At 52.1% G+C, this 23,730-nt stretch overlaps 1 protein-coding gene and 1 long non-coding RNA gene across 4 annotated transcripts in view; one reads left to right on the top strand and one right to left on the bottom strand.

Annotated features, from left to right (window-relative positions):
- Positions 1–4,577: 4,577 nt before the first annotated feature.
- LOC139179474 (uncharacterized) lies at positions 4,578–7,114 on the bottom strand. Its single transcript, XR_011563844.1, has 3 exons — positions 5,794–7,114; positions 5,159–5,344; positions 4,578–4,911 (listed from the first exon to the last, which is right to left on the bottom strand). It is a non-coding gene; the product is annotated as an uncharacterized lncRNA (long non-coding RNA).
- A 6,541-nt stretch (positions 7,115–13,655) lies between these two features.
- The window catches only part of SMAD7 (SMAD family member 7), a 30,290-nt gene continuing 20,215 nt past the window's right edge, over positions 13,656–23,730 (top strand). Inside the window, exons 1-3 of one of the 3 annotated variants that reach the window (XM_070779023.1) lie at positions 13,658–15,884; positions 17,225–17,278; positions 22,933–23,004. In XM_070779023.1, coding sequence (XP_070635124.1) covers positions 15,272–15,884; positions 17,225–17,278; positions 22,933–23,004 — 739 coding nt within the window. In that variant the 5' untranslated portion in view covers positions 13,658–15,271. Of the gene's footprint in view, positions 15,885–17,224; positions 17,279–22,929; positions 23,005–23,730 lie in introns of all 3 variants that reach the window. The other 2 variants (XM_070779022.1, XM_070779024.1) reach the window with 2 other exon arrangements.

The following is a 23,730-nucleotide window of genomic DNA, read 5'->3' as shown; positions in this document are numbered from 1 at the left end:
GTGGGGTGTGGTCCATAGGGTCGCCAAGAGTCCTCTACTTCTATGTCTGTCTCAAGCCAGTGGGAGATCCGGGGAGACAGCTGGCTGGGTAAAGGACAACCGTGACTTGAGAGGTATGGGGGGATGGGTGAAAAACGGAATGGTGTGCCCCTCCTCTGGCATTCTGAGGGGATGTAGTGCCTGTTGAGCATCTCTGGCTTGGCAGAGAAGCGGCAGGAGTCTATTTGGATCAGCAGTTCTGGGCACACAGGCCACTGTTGGAGCCTCTCCCTTGATCTGAGACCATGGTGGCTCCCAGAAGGCAGAGCTGGTGTTCCCTGAAGCCCAGGGTCCGGGAGAGGGGACAGCTGGGCTGGGAATGGGTGAGGCAGAGGCCTGGGTCGTTGAGGAGCCACTCGGGGAGGGCTGTGGCCCAGATGGCTGATGTGCCAGGGGAAGGCCTCCTTCTTCATCCTGGGGGGACCGTAAGGGAGGTGCGGACCTCTAACCCCACCCAGTGCCTGTGACCACCCTCTCTTGGCTTCGGATCTGTTAGATGCAAAAGCACCTGCATGGAACTTGGGGCTCATCTGGAAAAGCAAGCACCCAATTCATGGTTTAGGACCCTGGGGTGTTTACCAGTGAGCTTGTTTCTGCTTTCCTTTGCTTCTTTGGGTGGTTTTTCTTTAGTTTTTTCAGAAGTAAGATTTGTGAGTTTGTGCAATTTTAGACAAATTATCAATTTTAGATGATTTTGGTATCAGAGAGCTTCCTCGGCATCTTCATCAACAAATTGTACTTAATATATTCCTGTTAATCAAGGAGAACAAGAGGAATGGACATGAGCCGTGTGTGTGTGTGTGTGTGTGTGTGAACCTGCCTGTCAATGCGGGAGACTCAGAAGATGCAGGTTCGATCCCTGGGTCAGGAAAACCCCCTGGAGGAGGAAATGGCAACCCACTCCAGTATTCTTGCCTGAAAAAACCCATGGACAGAGGAACCTGGCAGGTTACTGTCCTTGCGGTCGCAGAGTCAGACAAGACTGAGCACACACACATACCAACATCTATGCTGCTGCTACTGCTGCGTCGCTTCAGTCGTGTCCGACTCTGTGCGACCCCATAGACAGCAGCCCACCAGGCTCCCCCGTCCCTGGGATTCTCCAGGCAAGAACACTGGAGTGGGTTGCCATTTCCTTCTCCAATGCATGAAAGTGAAAAGTGAAAGTGAAGTCGCTCAGTTGTGTCCGACTCTTAGCGACCCCATGGACTGCAGCCCACCAGGCTCCCCCGTCCCTGGGATTTTCCAAGCAAGAGTACTGGAGTGGGTTGCCACTTCCTTCTCCATGTATATATATACACACAAACATATATATTTCTATGACATAATAACAAACTTAATACACAAATGTTTTCAGCAGCAGTTCCACAAATGGAAGGTTTACTGGTCAACCAACTTGTATAAGTGGACACTTTTAGGGCTTGGGTACCACAGAATTGTTCTATGCTGGGTTCAGAAATGCCTGATTGGGTTTTCTTCTTAAATTACAATTCTGTAGACTCATCTCCACAATATTCTTTGACGTACACTATCTTATTTTTTAGTTTTTATTTTATATTGGAGTATAGCTGATTTACAATGTTGTGTTGGTTTCAGGTGTACAGAAAAGTGATTCAGTTATAAGTGTATACATATAAATTATTTTTCAGATTCCTTTCCCTTATGGGTTATTACAGACTACTGGGTAGAGTTGCCTGTGCTGTACAGTTGGTCCTTGTTGACTGTCTATTTTATGTATCATAGTGTGTCTACGTTAATCCCAACCTTGTAATTTATTCCCCCTACCCCTTTGGTGGGCTTCCCTGGTGGCTCAGAGGTTAAAGCATCTTCCGGCAATGCGGGAGATCTGGGTTCCATCCCTGGGTTGGGAAGATCCCCTGGAGAAGGAAATGGCAACCCACTCCAGTATTCTTGCCTGGAGAATCCCATGGACGGAGGAGCCTGGTGGGCTACAGTCCACAGGGTCGCAAAGAGTCGGACCCTTTGGTAGCCACAGTCTGTTCTCTAAGTCTGTGAGTGCTTCTGTTTTGTAAATAAGTTCATTTGTATCTTTCTTAGAGCCCACATATGACTAATATCGTGTTTGTCTTTCTCTGTCGTCCTCCAAGTCCATTCATGTTGCTACAAATGGCATTATTTCATTCTTTTTATGACTGAGTAATATTCCACTGTGGGCTTCCCTGGTGACTCAGATGGTGAAGAATCTGCCTGCCATGCGGGAGACATGATTTTGATCCCTGGGTTGGCAAGATCCCCTGGCGGAGGGCATGACAACCCACTCCAGTATTCTTGCCTAGAGAATTCCCATGGATAGCGGAGCCTGGCGGGCTATAGTCCATAGGGTCACAAAGAGTCAGACATGACTGAGTGACTAAGCACAGCACAATATTCCTCTGTATATTTTATCATCTCATTTAATCTCAAGACAGCTCTGCACTGGTGAGTATCATTGTTATCCCCATTTATCCATAGGGAAATCAAGGTCTTAGGTGACACTGCTAATGGTAACAGAGATGATATTTGAACATGGCATTTCTGGCTCCTGTGCTGGGTGCTGTGTGTTTCCCCTGAAACTGTAATTGTCTCCATTATCCTGTGTTTGGTGGCGCATTCACTTAACAAGCAGGAACGCCTCGGGGGCTCTGCATGATCAACCCCTCCCCACCCCCCTGCCCAGCAGCTCTCTTTTCCGCAGTTCTGATCACTCTGCCCATGCTGTCACCATGCCAGCCAGGCTGGCCTCCCAGCTGTTCCTGTAACTTGCCAGCTCACCTGTCTCAGGTTCCAGGCCCTGGCTCCCTCCCTTTCCTGGAAGGGTCTTACCTGATCTTTGCTTCTCTCCAGACAGGCCTTCCCTGATCACAGACCTGAAACAGCCATTCTCAGCCCATACCAGCCCTGGTCCCTCACTCTACTTTATGTTTTCCAAAGCTCTTGTAACTATGTGTGAGAGTTGGACTGTGAAGAAGGCTGAGCGCCAAAGAATTGATGCTTTTGAACTGTGGTGTTGGAGAAGACAAACTGCAAGGAGATCCAACCAGTCCATTCTGAAGGAGATCAGCCCTGGGATTTCTTTGGAAGGAATGATGCTAAAGCTGAAACTCCAGTACTTTGGCCACCTGATGCGAAGAGTTGACTCATTGGAAAGGACTCTGATGCTGGGAAGGATTGGGGGCAAGAGGAGAAAGGGACGACAGAGGATGAGATGGCTGGATGGCATCACGGACTTGATGGACGTGAGTCTCAGTGAACTCCGGGAGTTGGTGATGGACAGGGAGGCCTGGCGTGCTGCGATTCATGGGGTCGCAAAGAGTCGGACATGACTGAACGACTGATCTGATCTGATCTGTAACTATGTGAAATCATATTTTTGTGTGTGTATATATTTACTTAGTTCTTCTCTGTCTCCCCCTAGAGTGCAGACTCCCCATTGAAGAGACCATGTGCCTGAGCGATGCTTGGCCCATAGTTGGTATGAAGGAGAGCCAAGGAGTGGTCCTTGTTCATCCAGCCCGCATGATAGCTGGTGACAGGGCTCTGGGGGACTGGGAAGCGTGATCCTGCGACTGTAGGGTTCAGACAGTGAGCCCCAGAAGAAAGTCAGAGTGACCAGGCATTCATGCGTTCGTTCATTCACTCATTGAGCACCAACTTTGTGCAAAGAGCCAGGGTCAGCCAGCCGAGAAGAGCCGGATTGCTTCTTTCTGTTTGTTTTCTTACCTGTGCATTTTAGACAGCTGGGACAGCTACACACTGCTGGGCATAGAGACATGTCGATGGAGGGATAGGTGAGTTCTGGACCTGAAGGTGTTACTAACCAAGTGCGCGGTCTTAGTTGATCTTCTCTTCATCTTCATGGAACTCCGGTTGAGAAAATGCATGAAATAAGCCTCAGACAGGAAAGGGAGGGAAGGAGGGACACAGAATGGGGAGTAACTGAGAGTTTTAACTATGCCCCCCTTGACTTTAGGGCAACTTATTCTTCAGGAAGGTATTTAGACTCCCCCAGGATTTCTGGATCTGAGATTCTTTCCTTGGGCTTTAAGTAGTAGTTTGTCAGCTTTAGGGTTTTGCACATCCCTAAAAGACCCTCCCTTCAATTGTCAACATTTAATTTTTCTAAATAAGTCTTTAAGTAAACACTGTCTATTATCATCGCCTTTCATAAAAAGATAGGGCATATTGATTCCTCGAACTAGGAGGGACAGCATCTCAAAAGAAATGGTTTATGGACTTCCCTGGTGGGAAGGCGGTTAAAAATCTGCCTGTTTATGCAGAGGACACAAATTCCATCCCTGGTCCAAGAAGATTCCACCTTCTGTGGGGCAACTAAGCCAGTGAGCCCCAACTACAGAGCAACTAAGCCCGTGAGCCCCAACTGCAGAGCCTGCTCATCTAGAGCCTGTGCTCCACAAGAGAAGCCAGCACACCGCAACTGGAGAGTAGACCCTGTTCGCTGCAACTAGCGAAAGCCCGTGCAAAGCAAGGAAGACTCAGTGCAACCAAAAATTTAAAAAATGAAATGATTTATTCTTTCCTTCTGGGTCAGTCTTTTGTTCAGCCAGTATCAGTGAGTGCTTGCTCCATGCCAGTGTTTGATGTGCTATAATACAGGGCTTCTGCCCTTAAGGAGTCATCTGGGTAGGTGGACATGCCTGCTAAGTTGCTTCAGTCATGTCTGGCTCTGTGTGACCCTATGGACTGTAGCCCACCAAGTTCCTCTCTCCACGGGATTCTCCAGCCAAGAATACTGGAGCAGGTTGCCGTGCCCTCCTCCAGGGGATCTTCCTGACCCAGGGTGGAATCTGCGTCTCTTCTGTTTAGCCTGTATTGGCAGGCGGGTTCTTTACCGCTGGTGTCACCTGGAAAGCCCTGGGTAGGTGGGGAGATAAACATGAAGCAAGGACTTGGAATTAAAGGTGAAATTTCCAGTGTAGTAAATGCTACCGCAAGGAGATGCCTGAGGCTGCCAGAGTGTATAATAATGGGGGTGGGGTGACCTCACTCAAAGATAGAGAGGAGCATCCCAGGCTGAGAGACAGCATGTGCCCAGTCCCCGGGGGCGGAAGGAAGGTCCTGAGGTGACCACTCAGGGCTTACAGGTCACGGAAGGGCTGACCTTGTTCCGAGGGCTGTAGGAAGCCTGCTGGGTGGTGGTGCAGTCAGGCCAGCACCGGGACCAGCCTCAGCAGAAGGGGGTTGGCGGGTCTCAGTGAACCAGATGCACAAGTGGGCAGAGTACTGTGGGCAGTAGTCCCCAGGGAGATGCTGATGGCTTGCGTCCTGCTGGCTGCGGTGAGGGGACCTGCAGAAGAGTGGACAGACTGAGAGGCATCTCAAAGGAAAAACTGATGGGATGCTGAGCCTGGTTTGGATGCGGGATGAAGAAGGAGGAGGTTGCTGGTCTTCTGATTCCCACCACTGGATGGAGATAGGCAAGCTCTCGTTTTAGTTATTTTTTGGCCACACTGTGCAGCATATGGGATCTCAGTTCCCCAGCCAGAAATCGAACCCACGCCCCCTGCATTGGAAGTGCACAGTCTTAACCACTGGACCACCAGCGAGGTCCCTGGGCAAGCTTTCTGAGGGTGGAGACCTGGAGAAGTAGGTTCTGGAAGGAAGATACTGAGATATGCCCTGTTTGGAACATAACGAGTTCAAGGTGCCTTTGAGCCATCCAAGGGGAGGTGTCAAAAAGGCAGGTGGCTGTGGGCTGAAGTTCAAACCCGAGGCCTGTCTTTTCACTTGACTCACCTTCTCTGTTTGGCTGTGATGGGGCCATCTCCTGAGGGAGAAGTCAGTGGCCTGAGTGGAAGCCTTACTTTTCTCTTCATGCCCTTTTGTCCTCTTTAAGCTGCGTAGCACTGTGCGTGTATTACATATTCAAAAATCAATAAAACAAAAAAAGCAAAATTATCTAATAATTTCGCATTTGAGAAAATATATTGCATTATGGAAACTTGACCATGGATCACAGGTTTTGAGGCCTGAACTGCTGAGGACGACTTTAAAATCCCTTCTACCTCTCACTGAATGTTACTGCAATTTTTCTTTATGGGTCTACTAGATGTGAGCAATGCTGAATAACATCGTATTCCACAGACTTTGAAAGCCTGCAAAATAAATGTTTATGGAGAAAGGTGGGATGGAGTCTTCACTGGGCAGCTCCTTGCCCCGTCACCTTCCTCCTCGCTTGTCACCATCAGCAGCAAAATTATTTCTAGGACATAAGAAAATATGACTCAGAGTAATTCTAGCAAAGAACTAGGAACACTAGGTCGTGTTCTCACGTACCCCTCTTTCATTCTAAGAAAAAGATGTCCCAGCCTTACTAGTTGGCTTTTAAACTCTGATGCTGGCCGTGTGCCTTTGACAGTATCTCAACTGATCCTGGTAAAACCCACAAAAAGTCCCAGACACTAGAAAGAGTGGCTTCCTTCTTCATTACCCTGTCACTCGGACACTTATCCCAGCAAAAATCCATTTCCTAGGCTTGGAAGGTTAGGCAAAATTAACTTATTGGGTGGCTCCTGCCGCCAAATCCATGATAATCATGACGATTAGCATCTGTATACCAGCTAGTTTACATAGCACTTGTGCTGGCGGCGTGTCCGGCGTGCCTGCGCTGCGTCCCAGCAACCCCTGGGGTGAAGGCTTTGTTCCTGGAGCCTCTCACCGGGTCTGGCATACACAAGACGTTGTTAATTCAGTGTTTGTTGTATGAGGAAGGCAGACAGACGACGGAAACAGCTTTCCTAAAGCCTTGAGGCTAGTAATGGCAGAAGAATCTATTTGATCCAAAAACTGGGCTGAGGGTCCTGTCTGCTCCCCGGGGTCCTCACAGTGGAAATGCCTCGGCCATCACTCATAGGGATGGGCTTCTTTGGTGGGTCCCACGATGTGCCAGGAGCAGCGTGTGTGGTCACCTATGAGTCTCCGCTCTGCTACAGACAAAACATCACCCCTTCTGCAGGCTGCCCAGTTCTGATTCACCATTAACAGGATGTCTCGTTGCTGTGAAGCTATCTGGCACTTACTACGCAGAATTTAGCTCCAAAGTCATCCTTTAATGACTTAGGGGAATGGGAAAGATAAAAATAGCGGGGTATGGGGGGGTGGGATCAGAAAAGAGTGAAGGCTAATTTGGTAGCCCAATATGACCAGGAGCTTGAAGTCCATTTGTTGGTGTCTTGAAGTTCAAATGCAGCCTGGATAATGAGGAATATCAGCAGGGCTCCTGGGGTGCCTCTGAGCAAAGCTCAACATTTATTTTCTTGTTTTGCTGTCTTTAAAATCAATTTTTTTACTGCCCGTGGAAATCAGCCAAATTGTATGTCTCTCTGTCTATACTGCAATGGCGAATCCTAATTTTTCATTGTCGGCATTTGAAGCCATTATCTAAGCAGGTCCATTACTGAGCCATCACAGGCCAGCTTCATGCTGGAGGCACTTCCCTTCTCCTTGTGTTAACAACTGGCGTTGTCTCCTGACATGAAGCAGTTTGCTTCAAGTGAGGCCTGACTGTTGGTTTGAGGACTGGCGATCATGGAGATTTTCCCAGTTATTTGAGAAGAAACTTTTCTGTAGTTATAGATGATGTCGTGTCATGCCTGCAAATTCTTTCTACAGGGAAAAACTTCACTCTGAGGAAGGTGAGCTCCCTGAACATCCCTTGCAGGAGCCACACCTCCATCTCTGACCCCCTTGAGGCTTAGGAGTGTTTATAAATGAAGTTATAGACTCAAAGTGACAAGCGCGGCTTGATTTTGAAGACTTAACTCAAAGTGGACAGAAAACAAGCAGTTGTTTCTGTGTCACGTTTTCCGTTTGAATAGAGTCATTCATGTCATGCGCACGTCTGCCTGACTGTCAACTCACCCAATCTAGTTCCAAATATTTATACCTTTAGGAAAATTTCTGAGACGCACCCCCCCGCCCCCCTCCCTGACAGAATCAATCCCTTGATTTTCTGTTTTCCCCGATCAGGGGCCTCCATTCTTTTTCTTTTTGGCTGTGCTGGGTCTTCCATTACTGCACGCAGGCTTTCTCCAGCTGCAGCGAGTAGGGGCTGCTTTCTCTTGCTGCGGTGTGCCGGCTTCTCATTGTGGTGGCTTCTCTTGTTGCAGGGTCTAGGCGCGAGGGCTTCAGTAGTTGGGGTTCCCGGCTCCAGAGCACAGGCTTCATGGTTGCTGCTCATAGGATTAGTTGCTCCACAGAATGTGGGATCTTCCCGAATCAGGGATCAGATCCGTGTCTCCTGCATTGGCAGGTGGATTCTTTACCACTGAGCCAGCAGCGAAGCCCGGGGCCTCCATTTTTGCTCGAACTGTTCTTGCTGCATTCTTTTTTTTTCCCTCGCTCCATTCTTGAAGGCTGACCATTTTCCTATTTCTAGCCCTCTCTTAAATTACACCCTTCTTGAGGGCAGAGGCTGTTGAATACACCTTTCTGTGTCTCAGAGGTCACGCCTGGGACCTGGCACCACCTCTTGAACCAGTGCTGGTGAAATGGATCAAGAATCACAAGAACCCCTTTCTATTTCCAAAAGGTGCCACTCTCCTCTTCTCAGATGGGGCAGGCTGCTCCTTCCTGTGCCTCTGTGGTCGGGACGCCAGTGTTTGTGAGACTGTTCTCCCGGTTTAGGACTTGCACCTCACTGATATCTAGAATGACTTTTGATTAGGACTGGTGTGTTTCCTCACCGACTCTTGCCAGGGTCATGACGAGGCAGCCTCCGCCCTTGCCGTCTGGGATGACACATTGGCCTCTGTTGTCATCAGTCTTCCTGTAGGAACTGCCCCACAGAGAGAGACGCTGTCTGCAGCCTCACTTCCACATAGGACCTTGCCAACTCGTCCTTTTCTACAAGAACATCAGAACAGCAAATTTCAGGAAATGAGAAAAGCAGACACAGATTAAAAAAAAAAAAGAGCAAACCTTCAAATTTGTATATTTTTGAATAAGTGGCACATTCACAAGGTGCAAAGTTGAAAAGGTACAGAAAGTTACATGCAGTTAAGTTTCCCTTCCAGCTGTTTTCTTCAGCCATCCAATGGCCATCCCTGGAGGAAATTGTGACTGTATATTTGAATGTCTCTGTTGTCCTAGGTCTTTGCTTTTCCTGGATGTTTCTCTCGACTCCTTCATAAGAACATTCATTTCACCCTGCCCCTCCCCTCTGGCCCCCAGGACCTAGCCGAGAGCCCTGGAGAGTCACCTGGCAAATGTTATGGATTAGTTGACAGCATGCCTGTAACACAAGCATATTTGATGAGTCAGGACTTATAGAATCTTTATTTGATTGTGAATTAGATGCATTTCATTCACTTACCTTCTCGTTCTCCTAAGATAAGCCAAGAAGTGTTGATTGTCACATCGGCCTCACTCAAGCTGTCTTTCTTTCATGAGCCATCACTTCCAGTTGTATTGTTGCCAGTTCAGGATGGCTGAGGGCGCACACATTTTTCAGGCGACAGTTGCACAAGAAATGTCGATATTTTTTCAACACTTTTTTTTGGTGGTCTCTTCAATTGTTTCTTTTTTGGCTTCTGCAAGGAAAAATCCTCATCCCTGCCTTGGTCCTTGGCCCCAACACCGACACACCCACCTGCCCTTTGGGGCCTCTCTCGACCTTTCTTTTTTCCAAGAACCACTGAACATGAGAAAAGGCCTGAAAGGAGGAATCCTGCCTTCCCCGAGACGAGGTATTTATCTTTTTATTTTAGTGTTTGCTTAGTTGCTTGTAGCTGTAGAGGGTTTGCCAGTTCTCTTTTTCTGTTCTCCTCTTTCTCTTTCATGTCAGTTTCCCCGCTGGCAGTTGTGGACAGTTCACCTGCTTCTCCTCCACTTCCTGTATATACTCTGCTGCCCTCCTTCCTCTCGCACCCTGGGGCTCTGACTGCTCAAGACCACGGGCCTTGGAGCAATTTCCCTCCAGCTTCCTCTCTCCTCTAGATGCTTAGCCAGCGGTCGGTCAAATGGCGGGGTTAGTTAAATGGCGGCCCCCGCAGTCCTTCGGGTGCCAGGGGCCAGTGATTAAGTAGCCAGGTCTTTAGCTGACTCCATCCTTGTTTGTCATAACTCCGCTGCAAGTTATTTTGGTCTCTGTGACTTGTGGCCGCACCATGATTAGGGTTTGATTACTATCACCAAAGTGACTAAAAGATGAAAATAGAAGCCACAACAGGAAATAAACAACTGCAAATGAGATATTTTATTCCATATTCCCTGCCAGCAAGTGATTAGAATCAAACTCATTCACAATAGTTTGGTGAACTCCTAAACTTTTTTTTTAGGGATTAGAATAGTTTGAAACTGGGTGCTTGTTGGTTTCATTTGTGCCCATGGAAAGAAAAGGAAAGGAACTCCCTTTCTAGGCACACTAGCCAGCCAGGAGTTCCTCTACAGTCCAGCTTCTTTCTTGGAAAGGAAAGGAATAAGAATGTGAACGGGGTGGGGCTGGCTCTCAGGAAAGCTTGGGATGTTAACTGATTCAGGGGATGCCAAGGAGCTATAAAGCAGCACCAGCCACTGTAGGTACTTGTCCAGCAACCCACCCACTGTCTACCTAGGGCAGTAAAATGGAGGAGGAAAGCCATGCACAGAGGGTAAGACAGGAGTGACGCCTGAATTAAAGCACCGACAATTACACTATATGGGAACATATCTTTGCAAGTATATGCATGTTCCTCCCAGACAAGTTGTGACGTCAGATTCAACTCCTAAAACACCCACTAAATCTACCTGCCTTGTGTGTGCTCCAGCCTGGCATCCCAGAGTGTGAGCACCACTGGCCACATCTCCCAGAATCATCAGGTTCTCTATTTAGCCAAGAAGCTTAAGCAGAATTATGCCGTTTGCTTTCACTGCTTATTTAAGTCCTTCTTGTCACTTTGCAGCCTGGCCTAGCCTCGCTAGCAAAGTGAACATCTTCTAGCGATGCCCAGAGCAGAGAGTGGGAATAAGACCCTGAGAGGGCAGGAAGCTTACCCAGAAACCTTTTTAAATCTTGCCAAGTGCTCTTCTAATGCGAAGATCACCTCTAGTACAAGTTATTTAACCAGTGAATGGTAGAGACCCAGGGGCTTCCCAGGGATCTCAGTGGTAAAGAATCTACCTGCCAATGCAGGAGACGCAGGAGATGTGGGTTCGATCCCTGGGAGAGGAAGATCCCCTGGAAGAGGAAATGGCAAGCTACTCCAGTATTCTTGCTTGGGAAATCCCATGGACAGAGGAACCTGGCGGGCTACAATCCATGGGGTCACAAAGAGTTGGGCATGACTGAGCACGCACACATGGCAGAGTCCCAGGCAGGAATCACATTTTCTGACTTCTAGTTTGGCATTCTTTCTAAGCCTTTCTGAGGTGAGTGTATCATTTCTCAGATATCTCCAAAATCCCATTTCTACCTCTTTTGCCTATGATGGTAGGATAACCCATTTTCTCCTGGGCTTTCTCGGTTGCTATCTTAGTAGGTTGCTTGTTCAGAAAGTTTCACACACATACACAGGTTACAATGCCCTTTTCAATAAGCAATATATTAAAAAAAAATATTTATGCACTGGGTGTTAGATCCTGCATGTGGGATCTTTCAGTCCTGGAAGGCAAACTCTTAGTTGAGGCATGTTGGATCCAGTTCCCTGGCTAGGGATCAATCGTAGGCCCCCTGCATTGGGACATAGAGTCTTAGCCATTGGACCACCAGGGAAGCCCAGCACTATTTTTAATTGTAACAAAACTATGATCTTATACAATTGCAGCCTATGTGGCTTACAAAGTAAATGTTTAGAATCCCAGCTGCTGCCCTGTTCTACACCCTTCTGCCCTGCTTAGCATTTCTGGCTCTTCTAGGTCAATGAGCTTCAGGGCCCCTTGCTTAGAGATGATAATGATTTTCTCCCTTATATATTATATAATATATAATATTATATTATCACATAATATATCTCCAAAGGTGCTCTTGGTGGGTTGGGGTAGGGGGAGAAGGTCCAAATACCTATCTTTCCAACTCTGTTGATTCCTAAGTAGTTATTAAGCCTCTGTAGCATGTAGACAGCTTTTAAGTTGCTGGAAGGGAAGGGGCCAAGTTGAGGTTCATCAGTGCCTTTTCCTTTTATTAGCCCCCCCCTTTTTTATTTTGGTGCTTTTTCCTTTAAAGGGGGCATAATTTAGCTGAGAAAATGAAAATAGTTCATTTCATCTTTTTAAAAAGATTCATTTAAAAAAAAGTCATCAAACTCCCCAGTGAGTTTGATTGTCATCCTGACCTCACAATTCTAAATGACTTAAATATATATATATATATATTACTTCACTGAATAAGATGTGAGGTTAGACCACCATGCCAACTAGTGGCCTCGTCGATACTGACGCTTATATGTTTAAATCATGACGCTTCTCAGCACCAACAGCTTTCACGAAGTAAACGCTATCTGGTGCTTTGCCCCATCAACGCCTTACCGTATCTATGCACCAGTCGGCCAGGTGGGTCTATGCTTTCTCTATAGCCCGGGGTAAGGGGATAAACTCGCTGACTCTAAGCGCCACAGAAAGCTACGGGGCCGAGGAAGGCGAAGAAACAGGCCCCGCATGCATATGCATGCAGGTCTGCTCGGAAGGTAACCTTCCCGCGCCGGGAGGCGGAGTGGCGGAGGTCTTCCGGGCTCCGGAGGAAACCTGCCCGCAGCGGGCGGGCGAGCACCCCCCAACACACCCCCGCCACCTCCCGCCAAGATGCTGCCCCTCGCAACTCGTCAGGCAGCCAAATGCATTCCAGAGCTTTGCACAAGACACACTTCTCCAGGCAGTCCTAGAAACCCGAGCCCCGAGCGGGAGAGGGCGGGAGGGAGCGCGCGGCCGCCGCTGAGGTCACATTCGCGCCGCCTCCCCGCCCTCGCGGGCCGGCTGTTCCCTCCAGCGCGCACTTCCCAGGGCCTCGGTCCAGTCCGGTGTAAATGTCTTTTACGGGGAGACAGCGCTCTCCTCCCCCTTCCCTCCCGCGCCGCGGCCAGGGGATCCGTCGCCAGGGCCTTTAAAACAAAACGAATGAATGAAGCGTTAGGGTGAGCGCGCGCGGGACAGCCCCCGCGAGGCTCCGCGGGCTGGGTCTAAATCCGGCCACCAGCCCGCTCGCTTCGCTCCAAAACTCGCCGGCGGTGCCCGATCGGTGCTCTTGGGTCTTCCCATTTCTCCTCTGATTCCTCCAGGTCTCCGTCGACCCCGGGAGCTTCTCTGCTCCCCACCTTTATCCACCCCCGCTCCCGCCCCATATCGGTCCCCCCTCTGCAGACCTGGGCGGGTGGCGGTGGCGGGGGGGTGGTGAGCGGGGTGGGGGGGGGGGGGAGAAATAGCTTTTAGAAACCCGATCTGTTGTTTGCGAAACACAATCGCTTTTTTTTTTTTTTTTTTTTAAAGCGACAGGGTGTCTAGACGGCCACGTGACGAGGCCGGAGCCGGGCGCGCCACTGCGCAGTGGAACCAGCAGAGCAGAGGGCCCGGGGGGGGGGGGGGGGGGGGGGGGGAGGCGGGGAGGAGGCGGCGGCGGCGGCTGGGGGGCGGGGGAGGGAAGGGGGAGGAAGGGGGAGGGAAGGGGGCGGGGGCGGGAGGCCTTGCGGGAGGCGGCGAGCCCCGGGCACACTCGCTCGCCTGCTCGGCGCACGGAGGAGCCTGTCCCCGAGCCGCGCCAGCCGAGCCAGCCGGGCGCCGTGCTCGGTCCGCTCGCCGCGCCGGAGAGAGCTGCCCGAGACGAGAGCCAGCCCGCCGGCGCCGAGCTGCCGAGCGCCCGGCCCAGGAGCCCCTGAGTGCGGCGCGGCGAACCCCGGGCGGCGGCAGAAGGACCCGAGTGCCAGGAGAGGGCGGACGGGGGGACAAGGAGGCTCCCGGCCGCGACGAGGAGAGTCTCTCGGAGAAGGCGGCGTGAGGGACAACCGGGGCCTCCAGCCGCCGCAGCCGAGTCGGGGCGAGCAGCCTTTTACGGGGAGCCCCGGCGGCCAGCCGCAACCCGGGGAGGGGGCGCCGGTGGCCCCCGCGCTAGAGAGCAGAGGGCGACAGCGCGCCGCCCGCCAGGGGCCCGCCGCGGCCGCCGCGCCGCCCTCCCCCGCGCTGTCAGCCCCGCGGGGCGCAGCCGCCGCCGCCGCAGCATCTTCTGCCCCTGCGCCCCCGCCAGCCCCAAGGAAGTCCCCGCCGACGACCGGGGCCCCCGGGAACGCAAGAGGAAAGGCCAGAGACTCCCCTGAACCACCCAGATGCGAAGGATTGAAGCAGCCTAGCCAAAGCTTTCTGTGGATTAAAAAATATATATATAGGATTTTTTTTTTTTTTCTTGGCAGAAGAAAAGGAGAGGAAGATCAGCGGGGCTCTGCAAGGAAAAAAGGGGGATGTAACTCGTGGATACGTTTTTTTTCCACCCCTCAAACGTCTCGTTCTACTTTGTAAACATTTTCTTTTTTTAAACCCCAGCTCCAGCCGGACGCCCCCAGACCTCCGGGGTGCGAGGAGGTGGTGTTTTTCATTTGGGGCTTTGCATGTTTGGTTCTTAGATTTTGAGAGAGCCTCCTTATTTCGCCAGACATCTCATGTGGGGTGAAGTCCACTCAGCCCCCTCCCCCGAGTCTTCGTGTGCACGGAATTCAAGGAGATCCGGTTACTAAGGATATAGAGGAAAAAAATAAATCGCGTGCCTGCTTTTTTTTTTTTAATTGCTTCTCCCCACCCCCAAATTAAGTTGCTTAGCAAGGGGGAAAGAGGTTTTTTCCTCCTTCCAGCAGCCCTGCCGAACGCCTTTCGTTTTTTGCCGCCGCGGATCTTTCATGTAGGCAGCCGAGGCTGGCGAGCCCGACACTCGGGAGCCACTGCGGGGGGGCCTCTTTTTGGGGAGGCGCCGACCCGGGTAGGCTTCGCCGCCCCCAGGGAAGCGGCGGCCGCGTTCCTCCGGGGTGCGCCGGGGCCCGAGAGCGGCGCACGGCGCGGGCCGCGCGGGGTGGGGCAGCCGGAGCGCAGGCCCCCGAGCCCCGGCGGGCGCCCCCGGGCCCCCGCGCGCGCTCCGGCCTCCGGGAGACTGGCGCATGCCACGGAGCGCCCCTCGGGCCGCCGCCGCTCCTGCCAGGGCCCCTGCTGCTGCTGCTGTCGCCTGCGCCTGCTGCCCCAACTCGGCGCCCGACTTCTTCATGGTGTGCGGAGGTCATGTTCGCTCCTTAGCCGGCCAACGACTTTTCTCCTCGCCTCCTCGCCCCGCATGTTCAGGACCAAACGATCTGCGCTCGTCCGGCGTCTCTGGAGGAGCCGTGCGCCCGGCGGCGAGGACGAGGAGGAGGGCGCGGGGGGAGGCGGAGGAGGAGGCGAGCTGCGGGGAGAAGGGGCGACGGACGGCCGGGCGCATGGGGCCGGCGGCGGCGGCGCAGGCAGGGCTGTCTGCTGCCTGGGCAAGGCGGTGCGAGGTGCCAAAGGTCACAACCATCCCCACCCCCCAGCCGCGGGCGCCGGCGCGGCCGGGGGTGGCGAGGCGGATCTGAAAGCGCTCACGCACTCGGTGCTCAAGAAACTGAAGGAACGGCAGCTGGAGCTGCTGCTCCAGGCCGTGGAGTCCCGCGGCGGTACGCGCACCGCGTGCCTCTTGCTGCCCGGCCGCTTGGACTGCAGGCTGGGCCTGGGGGCGCCTGCCGGCTCGCAGCCGGCGCAGCCGCCCTCCACCTACTCGCTCCCCCTCCTGCTGTGCAAAGTGTTCAGGTGGCCGGATCTCAGGCATTCCTCGGAAGTCAAGAGGCTGTGTTGCTGTGAATCTTACGGGAAGATCAACCCCGAGCTGGTGTGCTGCAACCCCCATCACCTTAGCCGACTCTGCGAACTAGGTAAGAAGTTGATCCACGCCCACCCGCCGGTGCCCCCCCTTCCCCCCGGCACTCAGGTGGGGGGAAGAAAAGCCCGATTGGGCTGTGGGTTAGTGCAGCCACCACGCCGGAGGGGTGTGTGTACATTTCCTCCTGGGAGGAGATTTGGGGGACAAAGGTGTAGAGAGGGGACCCGGGGAAACTGGAAAGGCATTCCCTCGGGGTTCCCTTCCAGTTTTCTCTCCTCGGTGGCCCCAAGGGCGGGGGGGTGGTGCCTCTGGGCCCTACTCATTCATGCCCATATTCTGCAGACATGGGGTTATTTCCGGATCAGCCAAGGGGGTGCAGAGAGAAGTGTGTGGGGGGGTCACGCCTCCCCCGCACGGCGAGAGGCGTTGAGGTGTGTGGCCGACTTGGATTCGGTCCAAGCCCGCCAAGGAAGGCTCGGAGAAGAGGTAGTAAAGGCTGGAGAGGAAGGCTCCCCTTTAGGAAGGAAGGGGGAGCGTCACGTCGGGCGCAAGGGGCCAGGAAGCCTACCCTGGCCGGCGCAGCTTTGGGTTTTGAGGCAGAGAGAGCAGGATAGGAGGCCGAGCTGGATACCTGCTCCCAGCTCCGCCAGCCCGGGGTGAGAGAGAACAGGCAGTCAGGGGAAGTTGGGTGTCTCCTACTTTCTTCCAGCGCAGGAGAGAGAGCAGTGTAACCGACTGTTGGATGGTTTGCCCCCAGACTACTGAGTTGGGCCCTGGGCTCCTCCGTTGAGACCCCGGGGTCCTTCTCCTTTATGCTCCCAGCCTTCTCCATTGCATCCCTTTTCTCTGCCTCTTTGTGCGGGGGCGGGGTGCATCTCGGGCGCCCACCGATTCAAGTTCCCCAGCGCCCTTGGGGTGCACCTTCCGGGGAAGCTGGGCAAGGGGGAAGCCCGTGTTCCCCGCGCGGGTGCTGGGCGCAGCGGCGGTGGCGGAGATGAACTGCGCCCCGGGGGGACGGGTCGGGGCGGGGGGTGGCGGAGGGATCAGGGTCTGAAGTTCTGGGACGCTAAGTAGGGGAAGAGGGGGGGCTTCGCCGCCCCCCGCCCCGTGAACTGCGACGTGAGGCGGCCGAGCCGGCGGTTTGCAGCCGGGCCGGCCGAGCGCGGCGGCGGCGGCCGCAGACGTGGAGGAGCGCCGCGCCGAGGCTGGCGCCAGGCGGCCTCTTTTGTTTATCTGACAGCTAAATATCAAGGCAATCACCGCCTCGCGGCCCTGCCTCCAACCCCCACAGCTAAGACAAACAGTTGGGCTAAAAGAATGCCTCTGTTATCATAAGTTTCTATCTCTCTCTCAGGGCTCAGCCTTTATTTTCTCTTTCTTTTTTAATTCCAGAGTCTCCCCCTCCTCCTTACTCCAGATACCCGATGGATTTTCTCAAACCAACTGGTGAGTAGCTGATTTTAAAAATATCCTTCCTGTCTTAAGTTAGAAATGGAGGCTGTAGAACGCGGATTTGTGTGTCTAGGCAGCGGCTTGGGGAGACTCTGGACTTGCCCTGAGGTGGTTATAGGTTTCCTCTGTTGGCAATTTGGTGGATTTTTTTTTTTTTCTTTTTCTTTTCTTGTTGTGACTGGAGCTGGAGGTAATGTGTGTGTGTGTGTGTGTGTGTGTGTGTGTGTCTACATATATGTCTTTCTTTTTGCAAAGATGTTTCTTAGGTATGCTTTCCATTTTGTTCATTTTTTTCTTGTATTTGTACTCCATAACCCAAGCTGGCTCAACTCAGAGCGTGGACTCTGGCGCATGCAGGTCTAGGGAGCCAAATGGGACAGGGTGATGGGAAACGTGGGAGACTCTGTGAGTGCCAGAAGTATCAGTGGGGAGATTGGAGAGCCCGATGGGAGAGAAGACTGTTTAGAAAAGTGTAGAGATGACCTCGGTTTGGGGCAAGAGAATAGAAAATTTAAGGAGTAAAGGCAACAGCCCCCTCCCCCCCTCCTAGTTTTCTCAGAATTCCTAGTGGGGGCCATAAAAGTGTTTAGCATAGCTCTGGCCTGCCTGTCGCTTTGTCACTGGATGGCATTCGGCCAGGGCAGAAGCCCCACTTGAGGCTGGCACCAGCCCTGTTGCGTTTGTCTGCATTCAACTTCTGGCTGGCAGTGCAGGGGAGAAGAGAGGAGGGACCACAGAGCTGGGAGGCAGCTCCGATGGGCCCTTGTTTCCTGGAGCCCTTTCTTACAGCGGGGAGGTTCCTGTGCCTGCAAGTCTGAGTTGTAACTGTGGTCTCTGCCGGTGCCTGAGAAATGCAGTGCTTGTGACAGTCTTATTTTGCCAGGGTTCTGGGAGAAGGAGAAATGAAGGGTTGGGCCCCATTTCCCTCTTGGAATTCTACAGGTCCTTCCGCCTCATGAGTTTTGGCTGTTGGGCCTTTCCCCCCACTAATTAAAAGTTTTGCTGGGGCGTTGTCCTAAATTAAATACTTTAATGAATGGTGTAAGCGAAGCCCATGGTCTCCAGCCAGCCCTCCCTGACTCCACACTCCCTCCAGTCGGAAGGCGTTGCTGCTTGCCTGGTGCCTGTCTAATAAGTGGCCTGCGAAGCATATGATATTTTGCTTTCGATTTACAAAACACCAGATAAATGGTCATTAATGAGGAGATAAACCAGCTCTGTATTTGTAACAAACGTTAACTGAGATTACCAAGGTCTGTTTTCTCCAAGAATGTAACTTGACTGGGTTTTTGGCATCAAGGCTCAAGAATTCTTTTATGAGCTTAGTTCTCCAAGGGGCCCTCTCTCTCCTGCTTTTTGTTTTTCCTTCTGTAGTCTTCAAATGTGGAGGTTTTCCTTAAAAGAGAGAAGAGAGAGGCCAGTCATCTTGGCCCCAGGGTTGAAGACGACTGGGGGAACTGTTCCGAGAGAAACTTCCTATCAAAGAAGGCCCACGTTCTTTGGGGTTTCCTGCAGAGATAGTGGGAGGCTCTGTCCACCGGATTCAAGCAGTGACCATCTCAGGCCAGGACCTCATTTTCAGCAAATGGAGTGATATATTTATTCATTAGCAAGTGTTGACATTAGGTAGCAGAATGTGTGTAAACAAGAGAAGCCACAAAGACAGGAATGCGCCATTTCCAAGGGGGAGAAGAGTTCTCCGGATCAGCCAATAGGAAGTGATTAACCTGCCAGTCGGAAACTCAGACAGCTGGTTACTCACCCAAAATGTTTGTGTAAAACAAAACAACAACAAAAGAACAAACAAAAAAGTAGGTTCTCCCCCCCCAGCCCTGCAAACTCAGAAAACCCTGAAATTAAAAAAAAGCGTAACGAAAAGTAGCATCCTGCTGTAAGGACATGAGGGTGCTAGTAGGTGAAGCCCCCGTGTCTCCTGACGCACTGGAGGACAGCCAGGGCTGGCTGTGCTGGCTGCTGTGGCCAGGGGCACAGATGCGATGCTGCCCCAGGTTTCTCTTTGCCTTGCACATTGCGGAGAGTATTTGGCTGGGGATTTAGATCAGCTGCTCACACTAAAGTTTCCGAGTCCAGGTTGAATTTTCGGCCTTGGGTTACTAGGTGAGAAGCAGCCGTAAGGTTTACAATGGAACGTTATTAAAATCTTAACCAGTTGCACAACTAAGGGAATCTCTTCTGCAAAGTCTCCAGCATGGGCTGAGGCGGTGGGAAGGGGCTGGGGCCTGGTCTCCCTGCAGCCTTTGGAGGAACTGGTGGTCCTGGTTTAGTCATTAAGTCGTGTCCAACTCTCGGCGATCCCACAGACTGTAGCCCACCAGGCTCCTCTGTCCATGGGATTTCCCAGGCAAGCATACTGGAGTGGGTTGCCAGTTCCTTCTCCAGGGGATCTTCCTGACCCAGGGATCGAACCTGGGTCTCCTGCATTGTAGGCGAACTCTTTATGGAGTGAGCCACCAGGGAAGCCTTTGGAGGAATGCCAGGGCTAAAAGTTGGGAGTTCCATTTTGCTATGGTTCAAGCCGTTCCACTGCGGCCTCTGGGATGGCCCGGCTTTGGTAGACCTGATTGCTAGGTGGTTCGAAGTCAGCAGGATCTTCTGAGAAGGGGCGCTCGCCATGGCTGAAGGAAGGAGCACGGTGTCTGTGACATGAGGCTTTCAGAAGTCATGGCACCTATCCACCCTTATCACACCAGGGGTGAGAGCAGGTTATTAGAATGAGATCGCAGTTTATGGAGTGGGAATGCTGTGTGGGCTCTACTTCCTGTTTCCTCTGTATCTGAAGGTCTGAACTATTTGAAGAATGTCTTGGGGTGGGAGGGGGGCTGATGTTGCTGGGTATATGCTCCTTGCTTAGGCCAGGGACCCTGGTGACCAGTGCCTCTTGGCAGATCAGGCCTCCAAAGCCTAGTTGAGAAGTCTGAGACCTTGCTCTGCACTTATTTTTTCAACTCAGGCCGCTCTTTTTCAGGCCTGTTTTTAAATCTAGAAATGATCGAAGCAATTAGATGATGCATTCATTCACTCATTTGTTGGTTTGTTCATTCATTCAGTCATTCTACAGGCCTGATGATATGCCTGCCTAAAATGCACTGCTGATTCCGATGCACCGGTTTCTCCCTCTGTAACCAGGGCTGTGGGTTGGGGCAGAGCTTAGGGTATAGTGGTGGGCGGGGGAACTCCTCTGTGCCAGATGGTACTTAGGAAGCTCAGAACTAAGTTGACAAGACGATGCTGGCTGTCGGGAAACCATTCTTTGAGAGAAGAGGGCGTCCCCAGCTTTGTCACCTTGTATCCCTTGCAACAGCTCATTCGAGGCCCACGTCTTCAAGGGCTCTCTTGCTGCTGGGACAGGGAAATGAGTCTCCCACAGAACCCAGCACTTCTGGGGAGCAGGTGACACAGCAGAAGCTGACACCCTGACTTGGGAGAGCTATCGCAGCGAAGCTCTTTTTTTTGTGGGTGAGAGACGGAGGTGTGGCCTCTTGGCCCTTTACTAGCCTGGCAGGACCTAGATGATGCTGAAGACTGTCTCAGCCCGACTACCCGCAGGGAAGAGAGTGAGGCCTGCTGGGGAGGAGAGGGCTGAACCCTTGGGTAGGGCCCCGCTCACCGGGTGGCCCCTTGGGCTACTCAGTGACGCCTCAGTTTACCTAGGTACGTGTCAAACAGGTATACCTTGCTCCTTCACAGAGGTGGTAGGGAGACCTAATTAATGTTTGTAAATCCCTCCTGAGATCAAAGGCGCTGCACAAAGGGCAGAGCACCATTTCATAGAAACGCTTGTGGTTGCTGGTGTGGAGCTGGCTTACCTTTGATCTGAGACCGGCTGACAGCCCTGTTCGCGGTCCCAGCTCTACCCCGAGATGCCGGGCCCTTCCTTTGAAACACACCTTGCCCCTGGGATTCAGCCAGCCAGAGTTGGGGGCAGTGGGGGCTGGCCAAAATCATCGTGTTTAAATGTGGGGGTGTCTTCCGTTTCACGGGGAGCCTGTCTCTCCTTCAGGGTGAAGGCCATTGGAGTAGTTTGGAAAGTGCAGGGTATACACTCTTTAAGCAGCAACTCCATTTCCTGCCTGCCCCTATTGTTTTCCATTTGATTAAGTGTATCCTGTAACACTGTATATTCCTGTTAGGAATTAAACTTTACCCTGATACAATGAGATTACCCACATGGTCTTTTCTGTCTCCCCTGCCTGATGCTGCCACTCCTCGGCCCACCCTTCCCCTGTGGAGGAGAATTCTTGGAAAGTTGTTCTTGCACCTGAGGGAGAATGCAAGAGCGGGATTAGAGAGAGAACCTGAGACTGGGGGTGGGGTGGGAGGGTGGCAAGCCCAGCCCCATCCCCTTTTTACCCAGGGAATGGACACAGCTGCTAGGTCTCTAGAGAGCTCCATGGCTCCTTGCCTCTGGGCTCCTCTTTCCCTTGGCTTCCTATTTGCCGTCTTGGCTAAGCGGTTCCAGTGGGAAACTGGTAATGCACACTCCATGGACATCCTGCTAGTGACCTGGAGAAGGAGGGTCTGGGATTTGCACCATCTGACCCGGTGTGACTGCTTTGGAGCCAGGATGCTCCTTTCCTGAGCTGGCCTTTCTCTGTGGATTTCCTAAGTTTGGCATTGGCAGTAATGCCCGATACACTTATGGGGTCTTGTGTGTTTTTGTTTCATGGGACTAATTAGTTGTGGTTCGTAGCCATTATTTTTTGTTTTAATTGCTTGGAGGGAGGTTGTGGAGTCTATTTCTCAGCTGGAATCGTCATTATCCTCATTAACATTTAGGTCACTATGCTGAGCACCTGAGGGTGACACAGACATTGAAGAGAAGGTTATAGACTAGTTCAGGCAGACAGGATCTGAAGGTAAAAGATCAGGAAAGACATCGGAAGGCAACTCCGCAAGTGCTGGGTGCCAGAAAGATTTTATAGGGATGGAGGGCAGGGAGCCTTGCAGGTCTGGGGTTGCCCAGGAAGGTTTCCACCCACGGGGAGTTTTTGGATTAGGTCTGGAAGGAGCTGGGAGCCTTGCTGAGAATGTCCTCTGTTCTCTTGACTTGAGGGGGCTTCACCCAGGCGCGTACATGAATAAGATTATTTGAGTCGTACTTGAGATTTTCTTGCACTTACTCTACCTCTGTTAGAAAGGGAAACGCAGTCCCTTCAGCCCAACACCCGTTTCTTCTTAAAGAACTGGGAAGTCTGTCTGTAAACAGGTGAGAGTGGTGGCGAGGGCCACTGGATCCAAGCAAAGAGGCCGTGCCCTTGATCTTGCCCCGAGAAAGGTGGCTGGGAGAGAACACGGGCCTCCTTTGACCTTGGGAACTACCTGGTTTCCTCAATGGGGGACTTGCAATAAAAGAAAAAAATTCCAGCAGTCTGTGATCGAGTCTGACTTGACGAATGATTAACTGGCTGCCGGGAGCCCAGACGGGTGACAAGGTGCTGTGGTCTGTCTCATGATGGGTAGCAAAGCCTGAGCAGCACATTAATAATCAGCATCGTGGCTGGGAGTTAGCCGTTTGGAATGTGTGGTTTCTCTTTAATGCTGCTTAGAATGTGCTTAAAAATTAATCTTGGTGTACTTATTTATTTATTTGTGTATTTATTTCTCTCTCCTTCTCAAATCCACAGCAGACTGTCCAGATGCTGTGCCTTCCTCCGCTGAAACAGGGGGAACGAATTATCTGGCCCCTGGGGGGCTTTCAGGTGAGACGCTTTTCTCTTATTTTCCCGGGGATTCCAAGGCCTCCTGAAATGACTGGAGATTTTGGAGGACCAGAGGTGGCCTTCTGCCACCCCAGCTGGTCTAGAGTTAATCCACGTTTTTATGTGCATTAAACTGGACGTTTCTGCGCTGACTCCCGTCGCCCTTCAGCTCGAGGTTCTTGGCCTGCCCCATAGATGTGGAAATGGGGGCCACCTGGGTGTGGGCTGTGTTTCTGAGTTGTTGTTAAGCAGCCCCCTGCTGGAGGGGCTTCGCTTGGTGACTCTGGTGTTCTTAGTTCTTGGGTTTAAGCTCTTCTCTTGCTCTCAGTGCATCAGGTGCCTTGAAGGGAAGGGATCCACCTTTTGGAAACTTGTAGAAGATAGATCCTGGGTGTAGGATGGGAGTTTAGAGAAGACAACCTCGGTGCTTCTCTGCCCATCCTGCCTCCCGGTCGAGCTTCCGGCTGGAGTCTACAGTGTGTGTTGGGGATGGATGGATGGATGGGTCACTGCAGATAGCAGGCGCTGACACTGAGCCAGCAGGGAAGGTGTCCCTCAGGGCCCACAGGTGTGAGCGAGGGGCCTGAAATTTGCCCCGGCTAGAGGGTTATGGAATTGGGTGAGGGGCACTGGGTAGCCCGAGCATCCTTGTCACTGAGAGACGGGAGAAGAGAGTGATAAACTTGGAGATGCTCATTACCAATGTAAGTGGGAGACATTTCCATT

Source organism: Bos indicus, chromosome 24 (assembly GCF_029378745.1).
Source record: "Bos indicus isolate NIAB-ARS_2022 breed Sahiwal x Tharparkar chromosome 24, NIAB-ARS_B.indTharparkar_mat_pri_1.0, whole genome shotgun sequence".
Lineage (NCBI taxonomy): Eukaryota > Metazoa > Chordata > Mammalia > Artiodactyla > Bovidae > Bos > Bos indicus.
The sequence above is the reverse complement of the archived record's forward strand: the minus strand, read 5'-3'. Positions and strand labels throughout refer to the sequence as shown.